General features: G+C 42.8%; 1 protein-coding gene across 5 annotated transcripts in view; it reads right to left on the bottom strand.

Annotated features, from left to right (window-relative positions):
• Positions 1–25,556, bottom strand: part of BNIP2 (BCL2 interacting protein 2) — a 204,630-nt gene that overhangs the window by 15,263 nt on the left and 163,811 nt on the right. For 3 of the 5 annotated variants that reach the window (XM_085643699.1, XM_085643701.1, XM_085643698.1), the window contains 2 exons: positions 19,513–19,599; positions 19,284–19,382 (listed from right to left, as the gene is read on the bottom strand). In XM_085643699.1, the coding sequence (XP_085499825.1) occupies positions 19,284–19,382; positions 19,513–19,599 (186 nt within the window). Of the gene's footprint in view, positions 1–3,683; positions 3,720–19,283; positions 19,383–19,512; positions 19,600–25,556 lie in introns of all 5 variants that reach the window. The other 2 variants (XM_085643700.1, XM_085643697.1) reach the window with 1 other exon arrangement.

The following is a 25,556-nucleotide window of genomic DNA, read 5'->3' on the forward strand; positions in this document are numbered from 1 at the left end:
ATTGGCAATTTATGTCAGTACATTTGAAATATTTTTTTACACCTAAAAATAGAACAAAGGCATTTTAATTCCTGAATCGATAATCTTATTTTTGATTACCAGTTGATATACTTTGTCCAGTAATATGTATACTCCTTTAATCAACAGTTAATGCTCCTTCTTAGAAGTAAGACAGCTATTGATTTCTTAAATGATGCCAACATACTTGTTGTTTTGTAGTTTTGCAAGTTTCTGAATGTGCGAATGGGAAGAGAGAGTGGTTGTATACTAAGCAAAATATCATGATGGAGTTTCCATTAACAAACTGGACAACCAAATTACAAACTAAAGATCACTCACATATTTCACAACTTAATGACATTTAAAAACGTAATAACTGAAGATTATATACAAAGCAAAATCTGTTCAAAAAAGTGCTTAAGGACTTTCTGCAAGTTATTTATAAAGTAGGAATGCTCCCGTTGAAGATATGGTGATGAAAAAGGATACCATAATGAGGATGCTGCATACAGATAAAGTATACACATTTCAATACATGCACAAACACAAGAATCATTTACAAACCCAATAGGTCTAGCCTTTGCTGATGCAATGCTTATATTCTTTATGCAAGTCCATGCCACAAATGGAATGAAAAAAAACATGCAACCACATAAATGTGACCGCCAGTTTCTTGTAATAAAAATGTATGATTTAAAAAACATTCTCCGAGATGGCTGCTTTACTGCTGATGTTTTTATAAATAACAAAACCTTTTAATTGTACCATGCATTATATTATTTGTCAAAACAAATTGCAGGAAGTCACAATGTTAAGTCACTTATTTACCGCGACTTTAAAAAGGAGTTCGAAAATACCATCTAACTGGGCATCCAAAGTGCTGACGGAATATTTTTAAAGTTAATATAATAAATACACTTTGAACGAGCTCTGCCATAGAAGAGAGCGGAATTATTTTTAGTTGGATGTGGACAATGTGCACAGCCTTTGTGCAGTAACTCAAAGTGAATGAAACAAATAGGTAAAGATGGCTGACCCATTGTCCTTTTCAATATGGTGAAAGAGGGCAGCAGCAAAGCGTGAATGACAATTTACCAGACCAATGGATAAAAAACAATCTGGCATGACAAATAAAGCGGTCTCAAAGGCCAGACATAAAAATGCACAACATAAATCTTAATGTAAAATAAGCCTGTATTACATCAGGTGGCTGTGCAGATTAAAAAAATTATCAGACACTTTGTACATTAACACAGAAATGGGAACAATGGTGCATGGTCTTAGATGTATGAAACATCAGAAACATCAGATGCAGTTTCTTTTAAATATTGTAATATAATTAATAATCTAATGAGAATACATGTTTCAATTAGATTTGATGCAATTACTAATATTTTGCATTGCAAATGTGGAGTAAACTGAAAGTTAACAGCTTTAGAAAGGATTTACAATTTACTTTTTTGCATTTACCCAATTAATTGTGTTCCGTAACAGTGGGGTAGGATACAAGTGTTTGCTCCACGTCTGCTCTGCATAATATTAGTACAACTTTTTCCATTGATTAGAAATATTACAAATTAGATTTAAAATTCAAACATGGTCAAAGCAGAAGTAATTCAGAATCAATTTAGAGTGACAAGCAGGTGACCGGATAGTAAAATTGTTAAAAGCATTGAGGCATAGGGTGACTGTGAAATGGTTTCTCGTGTTTATTTGGTGGAAGAATTATTTACAGGTAGGCAAGCAGGCTAATTATGATGAATAAGCATTTAGCAAAATCTGTGGTACGGGCTAGCTTGCACCCTAGAATTCTCAAAATAAAATGTTTAAACAATTTATAAACCTGTGCTCTTCAGTAAAACAATCTACATCCTCCGCATAGAAATATAATAGCCTATATTTTGTTAAAACTACTTTTCAGCTCTTTGGCATGCTTTGCTAATTGACTTCATGTATTTGCTGCATTCTTCCCTCACTAGTGAGACTACCACCTTAGTTATGGAAGTGACGCAGCCCCACTGCCATACCACATGTGGGGCACGAATGTCAAAAGCGAGTTACAGCAGGTGACCTGGAAACAATGAAAAAAGATGCCATGCATGTACAATTATTTTTGGGATGTAAACAATGCAGTCTACTTGAGTTTGGATTCAGTTGTCCCTTAAAGAAAGGAAAGCTCTGTGTTCTAGGTTAACAAATTATTTGTTGCAAACCCATTTTAAAAAGTTGCATCACACAGGACTGTCGATACTAAAGAAGTTGCCACGTTAGACCAGCTTGAAGGGAGTTAGGGACTAGAGTCTTCCTCATAAGCAACCACTTTGTCCCCTGTGGGTCAGCCTGCATGCCCTCATTTGTTGCAAATTTGTCTATAGCATAAATGTGCTGAAGGACTTGGGTACTAGTTATAAAGCTTTTTAATGAGTAGGTGTTGGTTTTCTCCTGAAAATTCAGGAGCAGGTTAAACTCATTTAAAGAAAAAACATCTTTGTGAACCAGACCTAGAATGATTTGTGAAACGGTTACAAAGCACTCAATGTGCAAACAAAAATGTACCGTGCAAGCTCAATTTAAATGGCAACCTCTGACAAGGTGAACAGCCTGATTCAGTGAACAGATCTTTTAAAACAGATTAAAGGGAACTATGCAGCAGGGTAATAGGACGATATTCTTATAGCATGGGAGACCAACTAATCACAAAAGCCTCCTTAAAGTAAACTTCAGTCATGTAGGAGAATCATGAAAGAATACTAGTACAGTTTACTTTCTTTAGATGAACTAGGCTCGTCTTTATATCCCACTCACAACCGAAGGTGGCTTTTTGATTTAGTTTTTTTTTCTTTCTTGGCGGCAACTGATAATGTTGCAAGGGGCAGGTCTGCAGTGCAACTAGTTACAACTTGAGTAGTTAAACTAAATTGCAGTGTTTCTAATTTGCAAACAAATCAATAGTTTGACACATTTTCACAATGTTTGTATCTGTTGATTAAAATAAGGTGGATGTTTCCTCATTGAGACAAATTTGGCTAAACTCCATTGAGCATTTAAAGAGACCGTATCCTCACTTAAATTCAATATCAAGATCTGGATTGAAAGTCTTGCAAATGTTCAAGCCAAGCGAAACATGTATTGGCTGAATGCATTTGCAAATTAGAAACAATATCAAAGCGTTAAACACAATACAGCCATTGTGTCTATGCTGGAAAGGGATTTTTTATTTGCACATTGCGATATAAGAGTACAAGTTATCCACTAAAAGGTTAGAAAATGTCCTGAAATATATCCTACATGTTAATTCTTAAATGCAGCCTGATATTTGCACAGCTACGGGGGGAATGTCTTGGTATTTAGTTTGCTCCCACTAGCGAATCATAAATAGGGATTCTATAGTAAAACAAACTGGCAAGCAGCTTTCAACATGCACACAATCTGAGCTTAACAATTCCTGCAATTGCTACGATAGATGTATCAGTCATTATTCAGGTGAATGTAAACTATTCGAAGGGCATCCATCCCAAATGTAAGTACATATTGGATGACAAGTCCACAGCTTACCATATGGAAGTTTAACAAAGATAGAGTTAAGTTGTATTTACAAGCCAAACAATACAAACAAAGTTAGTTTGTGCAGTGCAATGAGTAGAATATGGCTGCAACCCCAGTACAGGCGTGTATAAATATACCTTTTGCGTTTCTTTTTTAATTTTTCTTCTTCATACCTTAGTAGGGAAAAGTTGGAATTCAGAAATATTAACCAATGGGTATAACAAAGAATACACCACATTTCTTTACAATCCATTTGAAAAGGGTATCAAGGAAACATTAGAAAATAAATAATACAACCTTTAAAATTGGTTCTCCAGGGGGTTAACTAACTTTGCAAGTTAAAAATCCCACTCGGAAATATTATTTCTGATTTATCATTTTAAAAGTAATTTGAAGATTGTTTATTTCCATTGTGACCTGTGATGTCTTACAACCTGTTCTACCTGAGCTTCTCTATTATCGTCTAAATCCATGCAGTTGACTTTAATAAAGTTGTGGGTGAATGCCTATGCGGCTGAAATGAACATATCATTTAGAGATATGTTTGCTATAAAGGCTACTGTGGCTCCTTTTTTTATAGTAGAATATGCACTAGGTTTGCTGGACAGCACTTTTCATAGTAAGGTATAGCATGTGTGGTATCGTCCATGCTATTCTTCTTGTAAAGGATCCTTTTGTGACCAGCGAGGCTTTATTTAGTGGTGTAAATAAGACAAAGAATTTGTTCCCCAGACTAAACTGATTTGTTTCTACAATGGACCTTCTAACATTTTGAGTGTAAAAAGTTCTGTATTTTTAAATCTTTGGGGGGGGGGGGAGGGGAGAAAAAACTGGTAACTGTATAAATAGGTTAACATGGAAGTAAAATATTATCTGAGAAGGATTGGATTGTCCTCATGACTTCCTTGCCTTTATACATGTTCAGGTGTGGTTCTTGCACAGTCCGAAAATCTGCTTAATTTTCAGAAATGTTTGTTCAGTCTTCTGCACAAGATCTAAGCGAGCCTATATTAGTTGGGTTAGCACCAGGCTGAGATTCCACATAGGTGAGGGTGAAGAACTTGGTGGTGCAATCCTCTTTAGGCCTTCCAGAAACCTCTTTAAGAACGATATGTTAAAAAGGCTTTGTTCTGATATGCCTCACCTGTATACTACTATTGCTAGTAGCTGAATGTAATTATAGTGTCTCCATTTGCATGTGCATAAGGTACCTGAATGTACCGTTATATTGAGCATCAAGTTTTGAGTTCTGCACTAGTATGTAAATCTTTCCTATTATGGTGTGTTGCATTTCCATCTTCTTGCTTCCCTCAACACCTCCATATGGTAACCCTAAGTGACCGAAATCTTAAGTTCTCAGTAGCAATGCTGCTAGACTGGATGTAACTGGTGCTGGGTGGCTTATCTGTTCTTCTTTCAAAATTAGCTGATTTTGGAAGGATTGGTAAACGCCATTTCCATCATGCCTAAATATAATGTCTGTTTGGCCCTTAGTAGTGCTATGAGTAGCACTACGAGTATTGCTGTTGTAGTGGTCTGTCTGTATTTGTTTATCACTAGATCACTAGACTGACAGCAAAAACAACAAGCTGATGGACGTAATGCTTGAATCAATCTCAGCCACTGGCAATTTATCTGAATCACATCCCAATCCATCTTTTTTCGCCCATCATGCAACCTCAGTTTCGACCCAGCCATATGCAACTCAGCCTTGGCCCTGCTCTTCATGGGAACAGTGCAGCCTGCACTGCCAGGCCCTCCCAGAACCGGAGCACAAGCAATGCAGGACCGGTTCCGTCCTTGTTAGGGATCTTCAGCCAGGTATAGCTTGGTTCAGGTGGCACAGTGAGCCCGGGACCCACATCTGGCAGCCCTAAATGATTACCAGTCGCTGAGATAAATTTAAGCATTCCATCCATCACTGGTTTGTATACTTATTGTGTAGCCCTAAGAGGGTATGCGTAGACGTGGGACTCAAACACACTTTGTCAATAGAACCAAGCTGTATCTGGCTGATGAGCCCATAACTAGGGTAAAACTCACCCTGGGTTGCTTGTGTTCCGGTTTAGGGAGGACTTGGCTCTGCAGTTCTGGCTAGACTGTTTGTATTGGTGCAGGGTCAAGGCTGAATTGCATATGGCTGGGTTCAAACTGATGGCATGGTGTGCACAATGACAATGGATTGGCATGCACCCAAACGACTACCAGTGGATGAGATTAATTCAAGCATTCCATCCATGACGGTTTTATAAATTTATTGTATTCCATCGACAGGGCATTCCCTCTGGATAGATGGCGTACATACCTAGAAGAGAAGTCTTGGAATTTTAACATTGTGTGTGTCGCCATCAGGTCTATTTGTGGTGTACACGATTCTTGGATTATTCTTTCTACTTTCTCTTGTTTGAATTTCCATTTGTGCAAGATTCCTTCCACATGTTGGATTTCCTGAATACTATCAGTGCAATTTCTCTCTAAATAGACCATGTCCATATCTCCTGTGCAAGTTTGGAAAGAACATGAGATCTTCCTTGCTCTCTCCCATTTGTTCAGGTAGGGCACTGTTGTGTTGCCGGTTTGAATAGGAATATGCTACTTACCAGTATGCATCTGTTCTTGACAGAGCTGTAGATCCGCATACTTTTGCATAGATCAACATCTGGTGTTGAGCTCGGATGTTTGCACTTAGTTATTGTAGAAGTCTTTGTAGTCATGGGTTAGGCGACTCCTCCTCTGGTTAGTAGTGTGCATGATCATCAACTCCATCCTTAGATTGTTTTGCCATGAAGGGTGATGATGGAGTTACTTGGCAAAATAGAAAAATGTCCATGTGTAATATATCTAAGTAAGATAGTACTGCAACACATAGGTGTCCAGGGAGGTGGTTGGGCGTATGCGGATCTAAAGCTCTACATGCCAAGAACAGATGCATACTAGTAAGTAGCATTTTCCGTTCGAGGCATATGAGCTGTAGATCGCATACTTTTGCATAGACTATACAGCAGTTCCCCTGTTAGCAGTGGCTACCTGTATGCGTTGCAGTAGTTTGAAAAAGTGTTTTTAGTACAGCCTGGCCCACACTTTCTTGTGGTTTTGCATGCACATCTACACAGTAAGTGTTTAGTGAAAGTGTGCGGTGTAGACCATGTTGCGGCTTTGCAAATATCCATGGGAATATTTCCAAAGAATGCTATGGATGCCCCTAGTTTGCGTGTGGAATGTGCTCTAGGGGGAATGGATTATTTACGCTTTACTTTTTGGTAGCATATTTGAATACATTTAACTGTCCACCTGGCAATTCAAGATTTTGATATAGGACTGCCCTTTGTGTGGTGGTGAGAAAGCTACAAAACGTTGTTTAGTTTTCCTGAATCTTTTTGTCCTTTCAATATAAAGAATAGCTGTTTTGATGTCAAGCGTATGAAGAGCTTGTTCTGCTACTGAGTCTGGTTGAGGTAAGAAGAATGGGAGCTCAACTGGTTAAGTTGAAAAGCTGAAATGACTTTATGCAGGAATTTAGGTTTGTCCTAAGAACCACTTTGTTGTGATGTATTTGCAAAAAAGTTTCTTGTATGGTTAATGCCTGGAGTTTACCCACTCTTCTGAGGGATGTGATGGCCACAAGTAAAGCTACTTTCCATGTGAGGAACTGTAACTCACATTTATGCAAAGGTTCAAGTGGGGGACCCATGAGTCTTGTAAGGACAATGTTTAGGTTTCATACTGGAGAGGGTGGAATTGTGGGAGGAATTATTCTTTTAAGATCTTCCATGAAAGCTTTGATTGGAGGTACTCTGAACAAGGACACGTGTTGTCTATTCTGTAAGTAAGCTGCTACAGTAGCAAGATGTAATCGTATAGATGTGTACGCCAGATTACATCTTTGTAGGTGCAGGTGAGAACAGATAATGTTTTGAGTGGAAGCATCTAGTGGATTGATCGTGTTATTGCAGTAAATAACAAATCTTTTCCATTTAGCTGTGGAAGGATGTCTAGCTTCTTTAATGACGTTGATGCTATCTGGTGGGAGATTGAGGTAACCAAACTCTAAGACTTCAGGAGCCAGATTGCTAGGTTCAGTTGCGCTGGTTCTGGAAGTCTTATCTCTCCATGGTTCTGTGTCAGAAGCTTTGGGGAGAGGTAGAGCTTTTGGGTGTGGGACTACTGAGAGTCCCAGTAGTGTTGTGAACCATGGTTGTTGTGCCCATGTTGGCGCCACTAGGATCATTGTGAGAGACTTGTTTGAGTTTGCGCACCAGTAATGGAATGAGTGGGAGAGGCGGAAAAGCGTACGCAAATCTGCCTGACCAATTCATCCATATCGCATTGCCTTTGGACAATGGGTGTGGGTACCTGGAGGCGACGTTTGGGCATTTTGTGTTTAAATGTGTGGCAAACAGATCTATGTCAGGGTGTCACCACATTTGAAAGAACTTGCGGATGAAGTTCCCATTCGTGAATCTGCTGTTGTTGCCAACTGAGCAGATCGGCAATTTGATTGTGAATCCCAGGTAGATGCTCCGCTAAGAGGTATATCTTTTGAGGGATGGCCCAACTCCAAGTGCTATGTGCTAGTTGTGAAAGCTGCAAAGTGTGTGTTCCGCCCTGTTTTTGTATATAGCACATTGCTGTCATGTTGTCCGTTCGGACAAGCACAGCTTTGCCTATCAGATGTTTCTGAAAAGATTTTAGGGCGAGAAATCTAGCCAGTAATTCCAGGTGATTTATGTGGAGAAGTCTTTGTTGAGGGGTCCACATATCCTGGATAGTGTGATTTATTAGATGAGCTCCCCAGCCGGCGAGCGATGCATCTGCTGTGAGCACTATTTGTGGAACCGGGTCTACGAACGGCCGCCCTCTGGAAAGATTTTGCATGTTCCACCATTGCAGAGAGCGATATGTGCTGCTGTCCACCAACACCAGATCTGTAAGTTGACCCGGAGCTTGGTTCCATTGTTGTGCTAGGCATTCTTGTAATGGCCGCATCTGGAGCCTTGCGTAAGGAACAATTAAGATGCAAGAGGCCATCGTCCCTATTAGATGCATGGACACTCGAGCTGGTACCGAGTGCTCCAGCTGAAATGTTTCTATGAGTGCTTGCATACGGGTTTTCCTTCTTTGGTTGGGGTATGCAAGGGCTTTGGAAGTATCTATTGCTGCACCTAGATACGGTTGACTGTGGGACGGTTGTAGATGCGACTTGGTGAGGTTAATTGTGAATCCTAATTTGTGTAGCAGATGGATTGTGTGGTGTGTGTCTTGCACACAAGCTTGGTGTGATCTGGCTTTTATGAGCCAATCGTCTAAGTAAGGAAACACATGAATGTGTTGTCTCCTTAAGTGGGCTGTTACCACCGCAAGGCATTTTGTAAAGACTCTGGGTGCTGTTGTGACTCCGCATGGTAGGACTTTGAACTGATCGTGTTGTCCATCCACTACAAACCGTAGGTATTTTCTTTGAGTAGGGTGAATAGGAATGTGAAAGTAGGCGTCCTTGAGATCTAGAGTGGTAAGGAAATCGCCTTCTTGAAGCATGGGCAGGACCTGTTGTAGTGTGACCATGTGGAAGCGGTCTGATTGTATGTACTGGTTTAAGGGCCTCAGGTCTAATATAGGGGGGGGGGGGGGGGGGGGGGATGGAGTAGAATGGAGTTCCAGGCAGTAACCATACTGGATAATTTGTCTTACCCACCTGTCTGTGGTGATGGAATTCCACAGAGGTAGGAACTGTGAAAGTCTTCCCCCGACTGGAGTGGAATGGGAGGGGGGGGGGGGGGGCGTTTGGCAGGAGGGGGGGTGCAGGGAAGTCACTGTTTTGTGGTGGGGGAGTTAGGGGTATTAGAACCGCGTCCTCTCCCTCTCTTATTGCCTCTGTAATTCCTTCTATAGTAACCTTTATTAGGGGAATTTTGGGTGGGGCTTTTATAAGTGGAAGAGTTGGCTTCTGTACCGATGGTCTTGGATGTTCCTCTATAAAAGGAGCGACAAAAAGAACCTCTACTAGTTGTTGCTTGTACAGCCCCCATGGATTTGGGTGTCTGTGTCCTTTTTCATCTTTTCTAAACATGTGTTCGTAGTGGGTCCAAACAAGTGTTCCTGATCTAAGGGCTGATTGAGAATGGTAGACTGCACTTCTTGCTTAAAGCCAGATATGCGCAGCCACGCATGTCTACATAATAAGACACTTGTATTTATTGCACAGGATGCTGTATCTGCAGCATCGAGGGCACATTTTATTGATGTGTTAGTAATTAACTTTCCCTCTTGCATAAGATCATTCTCTTTGTTCTTATACTCTTCAGGGAGATGCTGCATGAGCTTTTCAAGATCATCATAGTGGGCCCTGTCATACCTTGCTAGGAAAGCTTGTTAATTAGCAATGCACCAAAAGTTAGCTGCCTGAGACGCAACTTTTTTACCTGATGCGTCCAGTAACTTAGATTCTTTGTCTGGCGCAGGGGCGTCACCTGTGGTTTGAGAATTTGCCCGTTTGCGGGTGTTTGCCACTACTAATGAGTCTAGAGGGAGTTGCCCTTTAATATAAACTTGATCACTTGGAGCTGGTTTGTATTTTTTCCTCAATTCTAGGACTAAGAGCCCTAGCCCTAACAGGGTCCTTAAAAACATCAGGGGCATGTTAAATTATCCCTTTGAGCATAGGGGGAGTATTTGTTGTCTTTTGAGGTTGAGAGAATATCTCTAACAAAACGTCCTCCTCTAGAGGGTCTGACTGGAGTTTGACCCCATGAAAATGTGCAGCTCTATTTATTAGTTCCGCAAACCCCACATTATCAACTGGAGGGGACGGTCTAGAGGGATATAGATCTGGCTCAGGTTCATCTGGGACATTATAATCGTGCCAAGAGTCATGAGGCGGGCTACTGTGAGTGTCATCATCAGTATCCGTATTATGTGGTGAGTGTATGTCCTCATCCTCATCTCCTATATCCTCATCCTCATCTTGTGGTGCAGGTGAAAGAGGAGGCACTGGCGAGTGTTCTGGAGAAGGTATAGTGTTTGGAGGCTGTGAAGGTGGAGAGAAAGGCCTCATAGGAGAGGTGGATGAGTCTTTCTTCTTGGATGGTATCTCAGGAGTTTGAGGTGTCCAATTTCTTTTTTTAGGTGGTATATAGGTGACATGTCCAGTAATGGGGTCAATATGGAGTGTTTGTCTAGGAACCAGTGGATCTGGATAGAAAAGTTCTTTGGATCCGTTGTCTTTTTTTCAGCGCCGAAGATTTTGGTTCCGAGTGGTGTTTTGGCCTGTCTTCTTTAGCTTTAGGAGGGGTTTTTGTCTCCTTCTGCTTCAGTGGAGTTTGACTCCGAAGGTTTGATTTGTTTTTTCGTATCCAAAGACTTGGATTGAACTTTCTTCAGTGCCGAAGAATCCGGGACCTTGGGATTTGGCTTCTGTTCCGAAAATTCTGGTGTGGACGTGACCTCGGGTTTATGCTTCGGTGCCGAAGATGGTTTTTCGGCACCGTGATGTGGTTTGCTCGATCCCGAGCTGTCTGAAGGCTTTGTGTGCTTTGGAGCTGGGCCCGGAGGCAGGGCTTCTGAAGGCTTGTCTCGGTGTCGACAGATCCGAAGGGGACTGTGTTACCGGAGAATTTAGTTTTTTCTGGGCAGGGGCGTTAACATCAGTACTCCTGCTCCGTTGACCTGAGTTATCGTCTGGTCTTCGGAGTCTGATCCTTCAGCTGCGGAGATGCTGTTGTGTTCATCTCCTGACTCTGGATCATCGGGGCCTGCCTCGAAGATGTTGTCCGGCGCAGAAACGGTCGATCTGGACATTTTGTGACGTCGAGCCTGGCGATCACGTATAGTCTTCTTAGACCTGAAAGAGTCACAGGCCTGACCGTGTCAACTCTCGTGTTCTGGCGAGAGACAAAGGTTGCAGACCTCGTGGAGATCTGTGTGTGGGAATTTAGCCCCACACTTGCATTTTTTAAATGGAGTCCTTTCCATATGCTGGATGATGGCGCCGATCAGCCCAACGGCCCACATCGACAACCGGACTCAAAAGGTCTTTGGAAATGGGTGCGCCTCGAGAGAGATCGCGATCGAAACAATACAGTCGAGCGGTGAGAGTATTTGGGCGTCGAAGGGGAATCTAATGACGTCGACCCGGAGCGCAGAAAATCACATCCGAACCCGATGGCAGAGAAAAAACAATCTATGGATGGAAACGATGCCCATGCGCACTACTAACCAGAGGAGGAGTCACCAAACCTGTGACTACAAAGACTTCTACAATAACAAAATGCAAACATCCGAGCCCAACACCAGATGGCGATCTATGCAAAAGTATGCAATCTATAGCTCATGTGCCTCGAACTGTACAACTCTTCCTGTGATTTATTTGTGGAAGGCTTTTAAAGCTAAAAAGACTATCTTGAGTTCCAACACATTCATGTGTTTCACTGTGTCTTGTCTGCGTTCAGTATCCACAGAGTTTTAGACTGCCCATAACTGCACCCTACCCTGTGACAGCCCTCTTTAATAATGGTTACAGTGGAGGACAGTTGTTTGAATGTTCTGCCCCCAAGATGTTTTTCATTTTCTACCAAAGCAGCTCATTCAGAATGTTACTGTAACAACCACAAGGATCCTCCCAGTCCACTGGCGCATGTGACCATTGGCCCTGAAGCCATTCTTGGACTGGCCTCATGTGAAGCTTTAAAAGCGGGATTAGTATGATACATGATGCTAATATCCCCACAAATGTTCTCACTGTCAGAGACGGCCCCTTCTGCTAGAGGGTAGCTTGCTCTGTCAATGCTAATATTCATTCATACAGGGGAGGATCTTCAACTTTCATTGAATTCAGAGAGCCACTGCCAAGAAAAGCTTTTCTTTTGTGCGTAAAGAAGTGTATTTCAACACGTTTTGGGGGAATCCCATTTTTTGTAATGTCTGAATTACTGTTATTATGCAGTCTATGCACTAAGTGAGCTTACCTTTTTCAGCTAGTCATCTAATAGGCGATATATGTATCCCCTGCCTTCTTAAGTGAACTGATACTCCTGCAAGGAGTTGATTTGATCCCAAAAGGAAGTACTTTGAACTGATAATGTGAATTGTTTACTAAAAACCCGAGAGATTTATTGTGTTTGTTTTTAATTGGGATATGGTGGACATACAGTGTCTTCTTCCTTCTGTACTTGGATGATTTCCTATAGTGTGGATATCTTGATTTTTGTGTTCAACGGCAAGTCCTGTTGTGGTATTAGGAAATATACAGAGCACCATCCTTGGATGGCTGTTTTGGTACTTTCTCTATTGCTCCCTTTTTAAATAGGTATTTTAGCTCCTGTTGTAAAAAAAGAAACTCAGTTCCTGCCCTTGGTAAATACTTTCCTTTGGTTGACATGTAGAAACGTGCCTTCTAATTCTATGCAGTAACCCACTTGCCAGAGATTATTTCTCTGCACTCCTGGAGGAATCTTCCCAACCTGCCCACAACAGGTATTTAGTAATGGGGACAATTTTTCACTGAGTCATATATTGGCTGCAACCAAGTGTGGTGGTAGCTTGCAGAACTTGTTCTTGTGGGTAGCAATGAAAACCGCCTGTCCCCATCAACCTCCTTGCAGGTGTCGTACCTCGCTTAAAATGTTCTACATTGTAGGGCTCCTGTTTTTGCCTTAAGAGCGGGGAGGATGGGTGGGTCAGTAAAGAATCTGTGGCTAGATATAGCCTACCCAATAAGGCATTAGAGAAGGTAAGTAACTTACCCATATGATAGAGACTTCTAGCCACAGATTCCTTACCTTAGAATAGATACCCAAGAAATACCATCCAAGGACGTGGATCTGCGGACCAATTTCAAACAAGGAAGTCCTGCAGGACCGCATGGACAAAGTGCACATCCCTAGGGACTCAACTGCCCAGGCAGTAGTGTTTGGTGAATGTGTGCAGGGCAGCCCACGTTGCTGTCTGGCATATATCCAGGCCTGGAAAACCCAGTTGCTTCTTGGCCAATGCGTAGATTTTGAAGCGGAGCACGACCCATAGGAGATGGTCCTCTTCTGACCGGCTCGACCTTTCTACACACCAACATACCCCACAAAGTGTTGGTCTTCCACCCGGAACTCTTGTGTGCAGTCAAGGTAGAATGACAACACTCATTTTGGGTCCAGATGGTGGAGTGGCTCCTCTTCTTTAGAGGGGAGTAAAAAGTGGGAAGTGTGATGGATTGGCCTACGTGGAATGAAGTGATCACTATCGGCAAAAAAGAAGCTCTTGTGCGAAGCACCAGTTTGTCAGGATAGACTGAGAGGTAAGGAGGCTTGGATGACAAAGCCTGGAGCTCGCTCACTCTTCGAGAAGATGTAATAATTCACACTTCGGTAAGATGTAATGGCCACGAGGGAAACAGTTTTATTGGTAGGGAGTCTGAGGGGACAATTATGGAGAGGCTCTAAAGGAGCATACATCCAGACTGTTCAAACCACATTAAGGTCCCCCTGAGGCATGATAAATGGTGAAGGAGGAAAGAGATGAACAAGACCTTTAAGAAACCTATGTACAATAGGGGACTTGAAAAGGAAGGGCTGGCCAGTCAATCGCAAAATGGCCAAAATTGCAGGAAGAAAGCCCTTAAGAGTGCCCAGAGCACAACTCTGCATGAATGAAGAGAAGAACTTCAGATAGGGGGGCAGGAAGGAGATCAATGTATTTTTCTGCACACCATGCAACAAACCTTTTCGAACGGCAGTCGTATACTGGAGGGATGCCTGGCTGCCAAGATGACATTGCAGACTTTGGGTGGAATGTCGAAAGCTGCCAACTACCGCTGCTCAATCTCCATGCAAGAAGGCAGAGACTAGACCGGTTTAGGTTTAGGACCCAACCCAGCTGCTGCGAAAGAAGATCCTCCCAAATGGGCAGATTGATTGGAGGATCAATGGCCATGCTCAGTAGTTTCGCATACCAGACACTGTAGCCAGTCCGGGTCCAGAAGGATGACTTGGGCCCAGTTGTTCTTGATAATTTTGTGCTGGATTGGTATGGACGGAAAGGTGTACAGTAGCATCGCTGAGCAATAGCCGCCTTGGAAACTCCAACGCACAAAATTGCTGACAATGCACGTTCTCGGCGAGGGCAAACAGATCTAACCAAGGCTCTCCACACTGTTGAAAGAGACCTTGCACCACCTCCAGGTGGAGACACCACTTGTGATTCGTTAGGCATCAACAGCTGAGTTAGTCTGCTCTAGCATTCAGAGAGCCCGCTAGATGTTGAACCCCCAAGGATATGCCCTGGCGCTCCAGCCATGTCCAGAGACGGAGGACCTCTTGACATAAGGTCCACGACCCCAGCCTGTTTGTTGCAGTACCACATGACAGTGGTGTTGTCCATAAACAACTACACTAGCCTTCCCTTGATGGAGGGTAGAAAGCCCTTCAATGCCAGTCGGATTGCTCGGATCTCCAATAGGTTGATATGGAATCCGGATTCCGCAGGAGGCCAGAGTCTTCTGCTCTCCACCTCTCCCAGATGGCTGCATCCTTCACTACTATGTAAACTGGTTGGAGAAGGGAGAGGGGCCTACCTCTGACCTCATAGCAATTTGCTAGCCACCACTGCATAGATTTTGCATTTACCTCCGAAGTCTAGACCATGTCGGAGAGATAACCCTGATGCTGTTCCCATTGGACCTTCAGGTCATGAGTTACCTGCAGGATGCAGACGACCATGAGTACTAACAGGTTCTAGGTCTGTGTCACCGAAATCCAGGATAGAGGATGAAACAGCGGTATCATAGCCTGAATATCCTGTACTCGGTGCCTGGGAGGATAAGTCCGAAACTGAACTGTGTCCAGAACCGCCCAGATGAAAGGGAGCATCTGAGAGGGAGTCAGGTGTAACTTCTGCAGGTTTACAGTTAACCCCAGCAAAAACAGAAGATCCGCTGTAGTTCGGAGGTGGTAAAGGAGAGACTGGGGCGAGCCCGCCTCTAACAGGCAGTTTTCAAGACAGGGTAAGACTGGTACCCCTGATTTCTGCAGATGAGCTACAATGACCTTCATCCCCATGGAGAACACCAGAGAGGCGCTGGTAAGACCAAAAGGGAGCACAATTAACTTAAAATGCCTACCGTGAGCCACAGGTAACACTGGTGGGATGGCAGGAAGGGAATATGGAAACATGCATCCTGCAAGTCCAACACTACCATTCAGTCTCCTGGGTCCAGAGCAGACATGACTTTAGCTAACGTGACCATTTTGAAATTTTTCTTCTTGACAAAGTAGTTGAGGGGCCATAGGTCTAGGATACGATGAAGGCCTGTATTCTTTTTGGGCACCAGAAATGAACAGGAATAACAACCACGACCCATTTCGGGCATCAGCATCCTGTCTATGGAACCCTTGGCCAAGAGAGCCGTGACTTCCTGGCAGAGAAGGAACAGATGATCCTCAGTCAGATGGCCATGAGATGGTGGCATGGAAGGAGGGGCTGTCACGAACGGGAGAGAGTAGCCCCTTCGGGCAATTTGCAAAACCCACCTGTCCGATGTTGCAGACTGCCAGTGAGGCAGGTGATGGTGAATCCTGCCGCCAACTGGGTGCCCATGTTGGTAAGAAGGCATATTAGGAGGTCTGGAGGCGGCAGTTACCAGGGGGTGGTGGACTGACCTGACCGCTGGCTTCCTGACCCATGAGGTCTGTGGGTATCGTGCCCATGGCTACGCACAGGCTGGGGAGCATGCGTGGCGCAGTGGCTGGGAGACTATTGGCGCGGCTGGAAGCCCCTTCCATAGCCACGGAAGGAGTGACAGGCGGATTGAGGGTGAGGTGAGGCCATAGAAAAGGCCCAAGGACTTGACCGTAGCCAGACTGTCCTTGATGCGCTCCAGCGCTGAATCCACCTTGTCTCAGAAGAGAACGCTGAGGCTTAGACCACTAAGCTCTCTGGGGTAGGGAGCTGAATGAAGAAATTTGGGTCTGTTCCCCTGTGGAGGCCGGGCGGCGAGAGGCAATTGCCCTAATCACAGGAGCCCCCGTGTTGAGTTTGGAACAAGTCCCAAAAAAGACGTCAGTGGGGGCCACATTGAACAGGAGTAGAAGTTTTGAAGGGGAGACTCCCGGCGGCAGAACCTCAGTCAAGATGTTAGTCTTGACTGCCACTGAGGGTAACTGAAGGTACAGGACAGCACCACCACTGTATAAGAGGCTCCTTTGTCCGTAGCCACGGTAAGGGGAGAAAGCATACCAGTACCTGGTAAAGCAACCAGTCCACTGGCTTCACTCAGTTGCTCACACCACTGCATGTTAAGGTTGTCTTCACATGGTGGCATTCCTCAGGGTCCAGCGATCCCTCCAGGTTTTTCCCAAGACCTAACCCAAGGGAATAGGGCTCAAGCTTCAATCAAGGAGGGAAAGTTCCCGATGGTGCGGCCCCGCCGGCTCCGCATTGGAGTCGGGGGATCAGAAGGAGGATGGCGCTGGCAGTAGGTGCTTCGGCATAAGGAGCTGTGTAAGGGAAGGTCGAGATGGTTCGACCAGCGCTGGTACGGATACAGATATGGGCCCGACTGGGGCCGGAGGCGCTAGGATGGAACCAGACAGGACCGCTGCTGACCCTATGGGGTCCAAAGGCACGCCAGAGGGGTTGGCTGTCCATAAATAGGGAGCATTGCGTCACAGAACTTTTTCTGTGGGGTGGGGGTCGTTCCGGCTCCCGGAAAGTCGGGGAGGCGTGGCAGTCTGCCCAGGCTCAGGCTCTACAGCAGAGCTAGGCCTTGAAGGTCAACACCACCTCGTTTAGTCACACGAAGAGAAGTCAAAGACCTCTTCGACAACTTCTCCTGACAGGATTTACCAGAGTGTCCTGACGACATGGAGTGCGACGAGGATCTCAGACTCCACAACCGCTCCAGGGAACTTCCTCTCGACTGCGACCTTCACCGCCGCGGCGTCACACGCAGAGCCGCCATGGCCTTGAGGGAGTGTTCTCTCAAGGCCTTGGGATTCATGGCGCATATTCGGAGAACGACTTAGGGTCATGGTCCCACTCGAGGCACCACAGATGCTGGTGTATCACAATCGGTCGATGACAGGCACCTTAGAGAGAGAGGTATGTGGTGAGTAATCAACACTATACCTTCCACCTGAGACCACTAATGCGATAAGCCTTCCTGAAGCATGTGCATGGGGTACTATGGCGATGCAGGAGGCCATCATGCCTTGTGGGTAAATGACTGTCCGGACTGTGACCTGTTGAATTAAAGGGAACAGAGGGCCATTTTTCTTCATTTTCTTTCACTCTATGTAGTTCTCAGGTTATTTTGATTAGAGTACAGCATACATTTCAGTCAGGTGCTGCAATATCACCTTGAGCCTTGCTCTTCAGGTAAAATTTAACCTGTCTTGCTGAACATGGAGTTGTACCAAATTAGGCACAGTGTGGTGCTTACTTCCATCTATTGAGTCACTCTAAATATTTTAAATAGAATGTGTTTTGGAGCTCCTGCAAATGGGTGGGAATATTCTACATTTATGACTATCAGTGAGGCTCCCACTATGCAGAACTGAAGGACTACTACTGCGTTCAACGTTGGGACTCTGGTGGACCATAGGCAGCCTTAAAGGTATAGCATTATTTTCAATATACTAGGTGGCGTGCTTATGATTGCAATTTATTTTCTCATCATATTTAAATAGAGGAAATGTTCCAGATCATAGCTGATATATATTTTTTACCCATTAAGTTTAATGTCCAAGTGCAAAAATGTAAAGTAAGATTTATGCTAGTAAATTAAGATCACATGACCGCAAACTCTAGACTCTTGTTAGCAGAAATCCCCCTTTATCACTGTGTCAACCTTCGTGGTGAGGATCTGCATTATTCGATAGTTAAAAAATATAATTCATTAAAAAAAATATCTAATAATAAATAAAATCATTTGGCACTTTGGCAGCAGTACTCATTCGTTCTTTGAGTAGAGGCAAGAGACAGCACTACGAAGGCCCCAAACACTCATCCACTGTCAGCGGATCTTAACATACAACGTGAATGGAAGCCAAGTCAAACACTACAGAGCATGTTGTGCATTGAACCTCAAACTGTGAGTTAATCATATCTGAAGCAACTCGCACAAATAGGAACTTTATATGGAGGAGTTAAAGTACTTAAAGAAAGGAATCAAATGGCTTTTTGGGCCTCTACAAGGAGGTATTTTTTTTTTTTTTTAACTATAATTCTCATCTCCATAAACCTTACATTCTGTACAGAATACTCACTTTAATTTTGCAATGTGTAATGACATGGCAGAGACATATCAAAAATAATGTGCATACGTAACAAATCCTGTCTTTTATCCAACCAACCCATCTATTTGACAGCATAGCTCCCAGATATTAATAATTTATATACATCGAAACCTACCCCAGTAGAACTTTCATTCATGCAAAATCTCGCTACCCTCCAATGCAATAGTGTGTATTTGACCACATATACTAGGTCTTTTCGCAGAAAAAGAAGTTTCATTAAAAAAGAGTAAACAATAAACTGGAATTTCCTAGTAACTGTTGGCTTCAACCTTTTACAGAAGGTAGGTTTGGACGTACCCCTCTTTAGATGGTAGACTGAAACAATGACAAATCTCTTCTTCCCTCCTCAATCAGTTGCACTGTTTAACAAAATACAACAAAGGCCTAACAAAACCATCAATAAACTAATACTCTTTTATACAAGAGGAAACAAACTATTGCAAAAACACAGGAACTTACTGTTTGATGCATTCCGGTATGCTCACATACTCCATCGGAATGAGGTCAGCTAGCTCAACCAAGCTAAAGACATACTTAATTTTTTGACTGAATTTCGAACTGGAAAAAAAAAGCAAAAAACAAAAATGTATGGCTTTTATTTCAAGAACCATTAATTTCTTCATACCTATAATTTTGAAACAAAGTAATTATTATCTTGAAAGAAAAGAGTAAGTTCAAGCTTTATTACCTAATAAATGGTCTTGTAACGGCCAAAAGAGTTCTGATGAACCAGGAAGGATGAACTATAATTAATGCCTTCAGATTTTTCCGTAACCTTAAAAAATGAATGCATATTATCACAAAAGGAAAAGTGCCTGTTGAAGAAGTGATTAATAGTAATAAACATTATGTTACGGTGTGTATTTTGTGAATACTGAACTACAAGGATATGTAGAACATGCCAATCAAAAGTCAATGCAGACTGTATAAGAGGTAAAATTGAGATTGGTCTGTGCGTGGCTGTGTTTTATCTGTACATCATTTGTTAGTACTCATTACATGCAACTTTCTAAATACAACACTTTTTAGCTCAGCGATCAATTTAGCTACCTCCTTAATTTGCACACTAGTAGCTTCTTTTCTGAACTAAATGACCACTTATGAATAACAGATTTGCCACTAGGTTTCATAGAACAGAAACATGTATTCAGCTGTTGGCAAAGAAATGACTACTTGTGGATTTGGTTCTGTATCTTAGACACCTTCATTGAAATCAAAAACATTGGAATAATTCCACACTGTGTATGGACTCAGAACACTTAGTAACCAAACATATCTAAGAGAAAGTGAAGGGAGGAGACTAGCATGTCCGTTACAAAAGAGCATCCTCCGAAGTCTACCAAAGGTAAGGTTGTCTTTATTTAAACACTATTTAACAAACATCTTTCCAAAACCCTACACTACAGCACTTATAACTAAAATTGTTGCTTACCATACCGGACAAATAAGAAAAATGCAGCTTGACATGATTTAATGCAAGGACTCAAGAACACCCTGTCAATTTAAAGATCAGTGGGCTTCTATTTCTTATGATGCTGAACACTGGCAGTTACCCCACAGTTAGTTCTTTTGAGGGATATGAGGAGCTAAATAGGAGAGAACATTTAGTCTTTGATGGCAGAGAAAGAAAGCTGGGGAGAGTTGATTAGGACTTCACAGAAGTATTCTTACAATGCAGAATTAGGAACAAAAGTATATCATTTATTCTAAACCGTGGTAGCTTTAATTAGAAGTCATAAATATTAGAACAGAGTACCAAGCAAATGTCTTATTTTCCACACATCTTTGCAATAAGGGATAGAAGTAATTTAGTGACAGCTTACAAAGACGGTCAGCTGAAGAGATTTCTCTGGGTGACTTCACCTACATTAGTCATAGAGGATCATTAATGCAAGGCATTCCAAAGTTTCAATAGGACTGAAAGAAATTATGGAATCACTGAAAAATACTTCATTTAAGGGTTGAGAAAAATATAAAAAGTTAAATATTGCCAGAGAAAAGTACATGCATACCTTTTCTACCTGCCATGAAATGAACTTTTCATTAGTTGCTCATGTGCCTCAGCTCAGTGCTGCTTAATAAACAAATTGTTTAGTAGCTGCAAACACAATTGCTTTTGGGATGGAGGTTGACAGCATTGTGAATCTTAAAGTGCAAGATATTACACTGGTACAGGAATACATTCAATTTTTCATTAAATGTACTAAATGGAGAAAGAAAGATAAGTTACTTTCTCATTCTTACATTCAGCTATCATGAGCCACAATGTATATATGGTTATTTCAAATCAGAAAGCTACCGAAAATATATTTCAGAATGGATTGAGAAGGATTTGTTTCCAGTAGCCAAATGTACAAACTCCGAATCAGGACTAAATTATGGAAAGAACACATGGTATTGAAGAGTAACTGCAGTCCATTTTACAGAAACATGTTCGTTCCTCTGGAAAAAAGTACAGCTGTCTTAGATTTGCAAAACGGGCACGACTGTCTTCTGGAAGAAAAGCTCTTGATATTGAGTTGCATTTTGGTGTGCACGATCTTCAATGGACACCAAAATGCATCACGTGAACCTGTCTGGGGACAGCTTCTACTGTACTGCTGCAGGCGTCGGACGGGGACTGGCAGATTCTGTTGAAAGCAGTGTCTGCCTTTTCAACATGAGGGGTTTCATAATTTCAGGCCTGGAGACACTTGGGATAGCATATGGCAGAATCTCATCATTTTGGATAAAATTCTGTTACTTGTAATAAGATGCCTAATAGGAAACAAGTGTGTGCCTCCTTAACCATAGCTGCTGTTCTTTTCTGACAGAACTCTTCAGGTCTGGACCTGCTCCACTTCAACACCATCCCATGCCTCACCCAGCACCCCAACACTAACCATCCCCAGGATCACATCCAGACCACACAAACAATCATACAAAAACCTTGCCCCATGGCTGTATTCCTTTTAATAAATGAACTTGGGACCCGCACACACTGCTGCGCCCCGAGAGCCTGAAAGCGTGCACACAGTTTACAGAGAGGTACAAGTCAGTTTACCTTCCTGTATGTATGTATGTTAAGCTTATATAGCGCTCAACTACCCTCAACGGGGGTGGCCCGGCGATAGCGGATACGGTGGAAGGTGAGGGCAAGTTGGAGTAGTCATGCCCCAGTTTGCTAAGGGAGGCTGAAGAGCCAGGTCTTCAGAGCCTTCCGGAAGATAGGTTCCGATTTGGCTTTTCTGAAGTGATCGGGCATGGAGTTCCACAAGGTCACGGTTTTGGCGGAAAAAGACCGTCCTCCTGTTCTGGACTTCAAAAAACGGGGGATGACAAGGTGCTCAAGATGATTAGATCTTAGGGTCCTAGACTGATGGTATTTGCGCACTCTCTGCTTTAGGTATTGCGGGCCAATATCATGGAGTGCTCTGTATGCCAGTCAGTGCCTTAAATTCAGTTCTTCTCTTGACGGGCAGCCAGTGGAGACTACGCAAATGGGGGGAGATGTGATGCCTTAGCGGGATGTTTCTAATAAGCCTGGCTGCCGCATTCTGCACAGTTTGCAATTTCCTGAACAGGTATGCTGGCAGCCCCATATACAGACTGTTTGCATAGTCAAGCTGTGACGTAATCACCGCATGGACTATTGTTTTCCTGTAGCCCCTTGGTAGGAAGTGAAGGAATCTCCGTAGGGCCTTCATTTTCCAAAAGCAGGACGATGAAACATGGCCTATCTGGGTCTTGCATGACAAGGAGGTATCCAATTTGGAAAGATTAATACCTAGATGTAAGAATATCATCATCTGCAATAAAGCACACCTTTTTAAAGTTTATCCCCTCCATAAAAAAGAAAGATACACGTATGCTTTGGGAGGAATAGAGGGGCCATCACTTTGAAAATTTCAATGCAGAAAAGTCACCAGCATGGAGTCATGACAAAGTCTTAGACTCCGTGCTGTACCTGCCATTAAATTAAGAGGCAAACACTAGCAGCATCTTAGCATGAAAGACTATAGGACTAGTTCCATGCTGGTTTAGAACTGCCTCACTGAAAGTCGTCAAATTTCTAATTAGTGCCTCTAAAATCTGAAAACAGTTTTTGCTTAGTTGCATGAAACGTTAATGCAACGGGCCTAAAATAAATATGGGCCACTTAAAAGATTTACTTCCATATATTGAAATGTGTACTGCTAGGAGTCTACCCCATGTGCAGCTAATAATATTTTGCTTTTTTCCACTGCCTTTTATTTTGTGTGTTCCATAGGTTTTATTCAGCTATTATTGGCTTAGTGTAAAGCCCTTTCAACCCAGGACGGATATAGAGTACTGGCTTCTAGTTGTAATGCTTGTGGAATGCAGAGATCCACATAAATGTTGTAGGACTTCTGCACGCACTGTAGATGTGTTGCAATGTTTTTTGAATGGCCTGGATGGGGCTGCGCTGCAGATTCAGCCAGACTGGACGAGGAACATGCTGGAAAACCTAGTCTTCTGGCGGAGCCAACTTTGATCCCATCACCCATCTACCCTTCAACAGCAACACCATGAAAAATAGAACTAAGCACAACTGCAAAATCACATTAACGTCGGCAATCTCCTGATGACTACTAATCCTACATAACAGTCATCTTCTGAATCACAGACTCTTGCTGACCATAGGCAAAGAAGACCTAAGCTTCCTGATACTAATGGTCCCATCAGCTGCCTCCAACTCCATTGATAATTCAGCACTCATTTACACAATAAGTCTTGAAAGAGATTCACTGGCAATGTATCCACTGGCTCTCCTCCTATCTATCCACCCGACATAAGTTCTGATAAATAGCCACCTCTTGTTCTCAAACTCTTCATCATTTGCGGCATCCCCAAAGGGATCGGTCCTGCCCCTTCATTTCATCATACGCCTCTACACAGAGCCCCTTGTGACTATTTAGAGATAACCACAGCAAACTTCACTACTAATTTGCTGATGTACAATTTCACATGAAAGACTCCTGTACTCCAAACATCCAATACCAGAAGCACAGCCTGCTCCTCATTCAGACTTCAATGTCCAACACCTACCTGAAACTTAACAGTTGCAGCCTTCATTTTTCCTTAAATGCTCTGTCCCTCAATTTCTCCATCAACACCAACTTCACCATCTAGAAACCGTGAGCTAAGACCACCTTTGGAAGTACCCCACACAAACATGCGGCCTTCCTACTGCGCAACTTACAGTGTCAAACATTTCCCTGCTTGCACTATACTGCAGCAATACACAGCATCAGTAGGAAAATGCAATGGCTAAAAGGAAATAGAGGATATGCCTCCCCCTTCGCCCAAAGAAAAAGAAGCAGGAGTTTGGGCAGGTTCAGCACTCCAAACCCCACAAAATATACATTTAACTTTTGTTTTTAAAAAAGCGGACAGATTAATACCTAGATGTAAGAATATCATCTGCAACAAAGCACACCATTTTTTTTTTAATTGTTCTTACTTCTAGAAAGAGTTGATCCCCTCCATAAAAAAGAAAGATACACGTAGGCTTTGGAAGGAATAGAGGGGCCATCACTTTGAAAATATCAATGCAGAAAAGTCACCAGTCGTGACAAAGTATTAGACTCCGTGCTCACCACATCAGACTGACATCATACTGACCCCAAAAAAAAGAGATATCCTGCCTGATGGAAGTCTACTGACTACCCTCACCACCTTCAAGACCAGCTGCATTCCTGACAACAGGATCGGCACCCCCCAACTATATGTCTGACAAGCTCACCATCTTCGGTAGTGCTCAGCACATCTTCAGCCGGGACACTGCCCAACTGTACACTACAAAAATGTAAACAAAAGGAAAACAAAAATGAGCCAATCAGCCTTCTTCATCTAAGTACCCAGGACCTGGAACGACATTCCTGTTATCCATCAGAAACAGTTCAGCGCTCCCTGAAATTAGTAAATAGCAGAAGGCACGCATCTTTAAACAGCACCACATATAGATGTAAAATAGGCTGATAGCAATTTAAGTATTTTGAAAGTAATTCACAGAAGGGTTTTAGTTGTACTTAACTGTATTTCTTCAAGAGTTGAGGGGCTAACCTTAACCGGCATAGATTCACAAATTGCAGGAACGGCCGCCACATGTTATGTTGCTTCCCTGAATCGGACTTGTACCAAGAGGAAATGCAGTAATGCCTTTTGTGTTTTTTGGGCTTTGAATGACTGATGATCGAGCTCTTCCACGATTGTGGGGTGACTACTCAGAAGGGAAATAAGACTTTGCACCCTACTTCCGACGGTGCAATGGTATAAGTATTGCGTCTCTTATTTTCACCCCTTAGGTCTTTTACAGCCATCATGGGGGTTTAAAACCGGAGGGTTTCGGTCTTCAAAAAGGTATTTGAAGTGGACACCAACTTTGCAATAACAATACACTCCTTAAATAATTTTGGATTTCAATAAAGAGTTCAATAAAGATTTGAAGATGAAAGATGAAATCAGTTTTGTATACTCTTCTCTTCGCCTCCAGTTATGGTGTATATTAAGTGGGTTACATTAATAGCAAGAAGGTGTGAATTTTAAAATGAAGGGAGAAGTAAAAAGCATTCAGATAATAAGAAAACGCCTAAAAAATGTGTGGGGTTTATGACCCAAGAGTAGAGCATATACAGAACATTAAAAGACATGAGAAAGAGCGGCAGAAAAATAACTATGCTGTGTTAGAAGCATGGAGAGAACTAGGCAGGGTGAAACTGACAAAGTGGG

Source organism: Triturus cristatus, chromosome 3_1, assembly GCF_964204655.1.
Source record: "Triturus cristatus chromosome 3_1, aTriCri1.1, whole genome shotgun sequence".
Classification (NCBI taxonomy): Eukaryota; Metazoa; Chordata; class Amphibia; order Caudata; family Salamandridae; genus Triturus; species Triturus cristatus.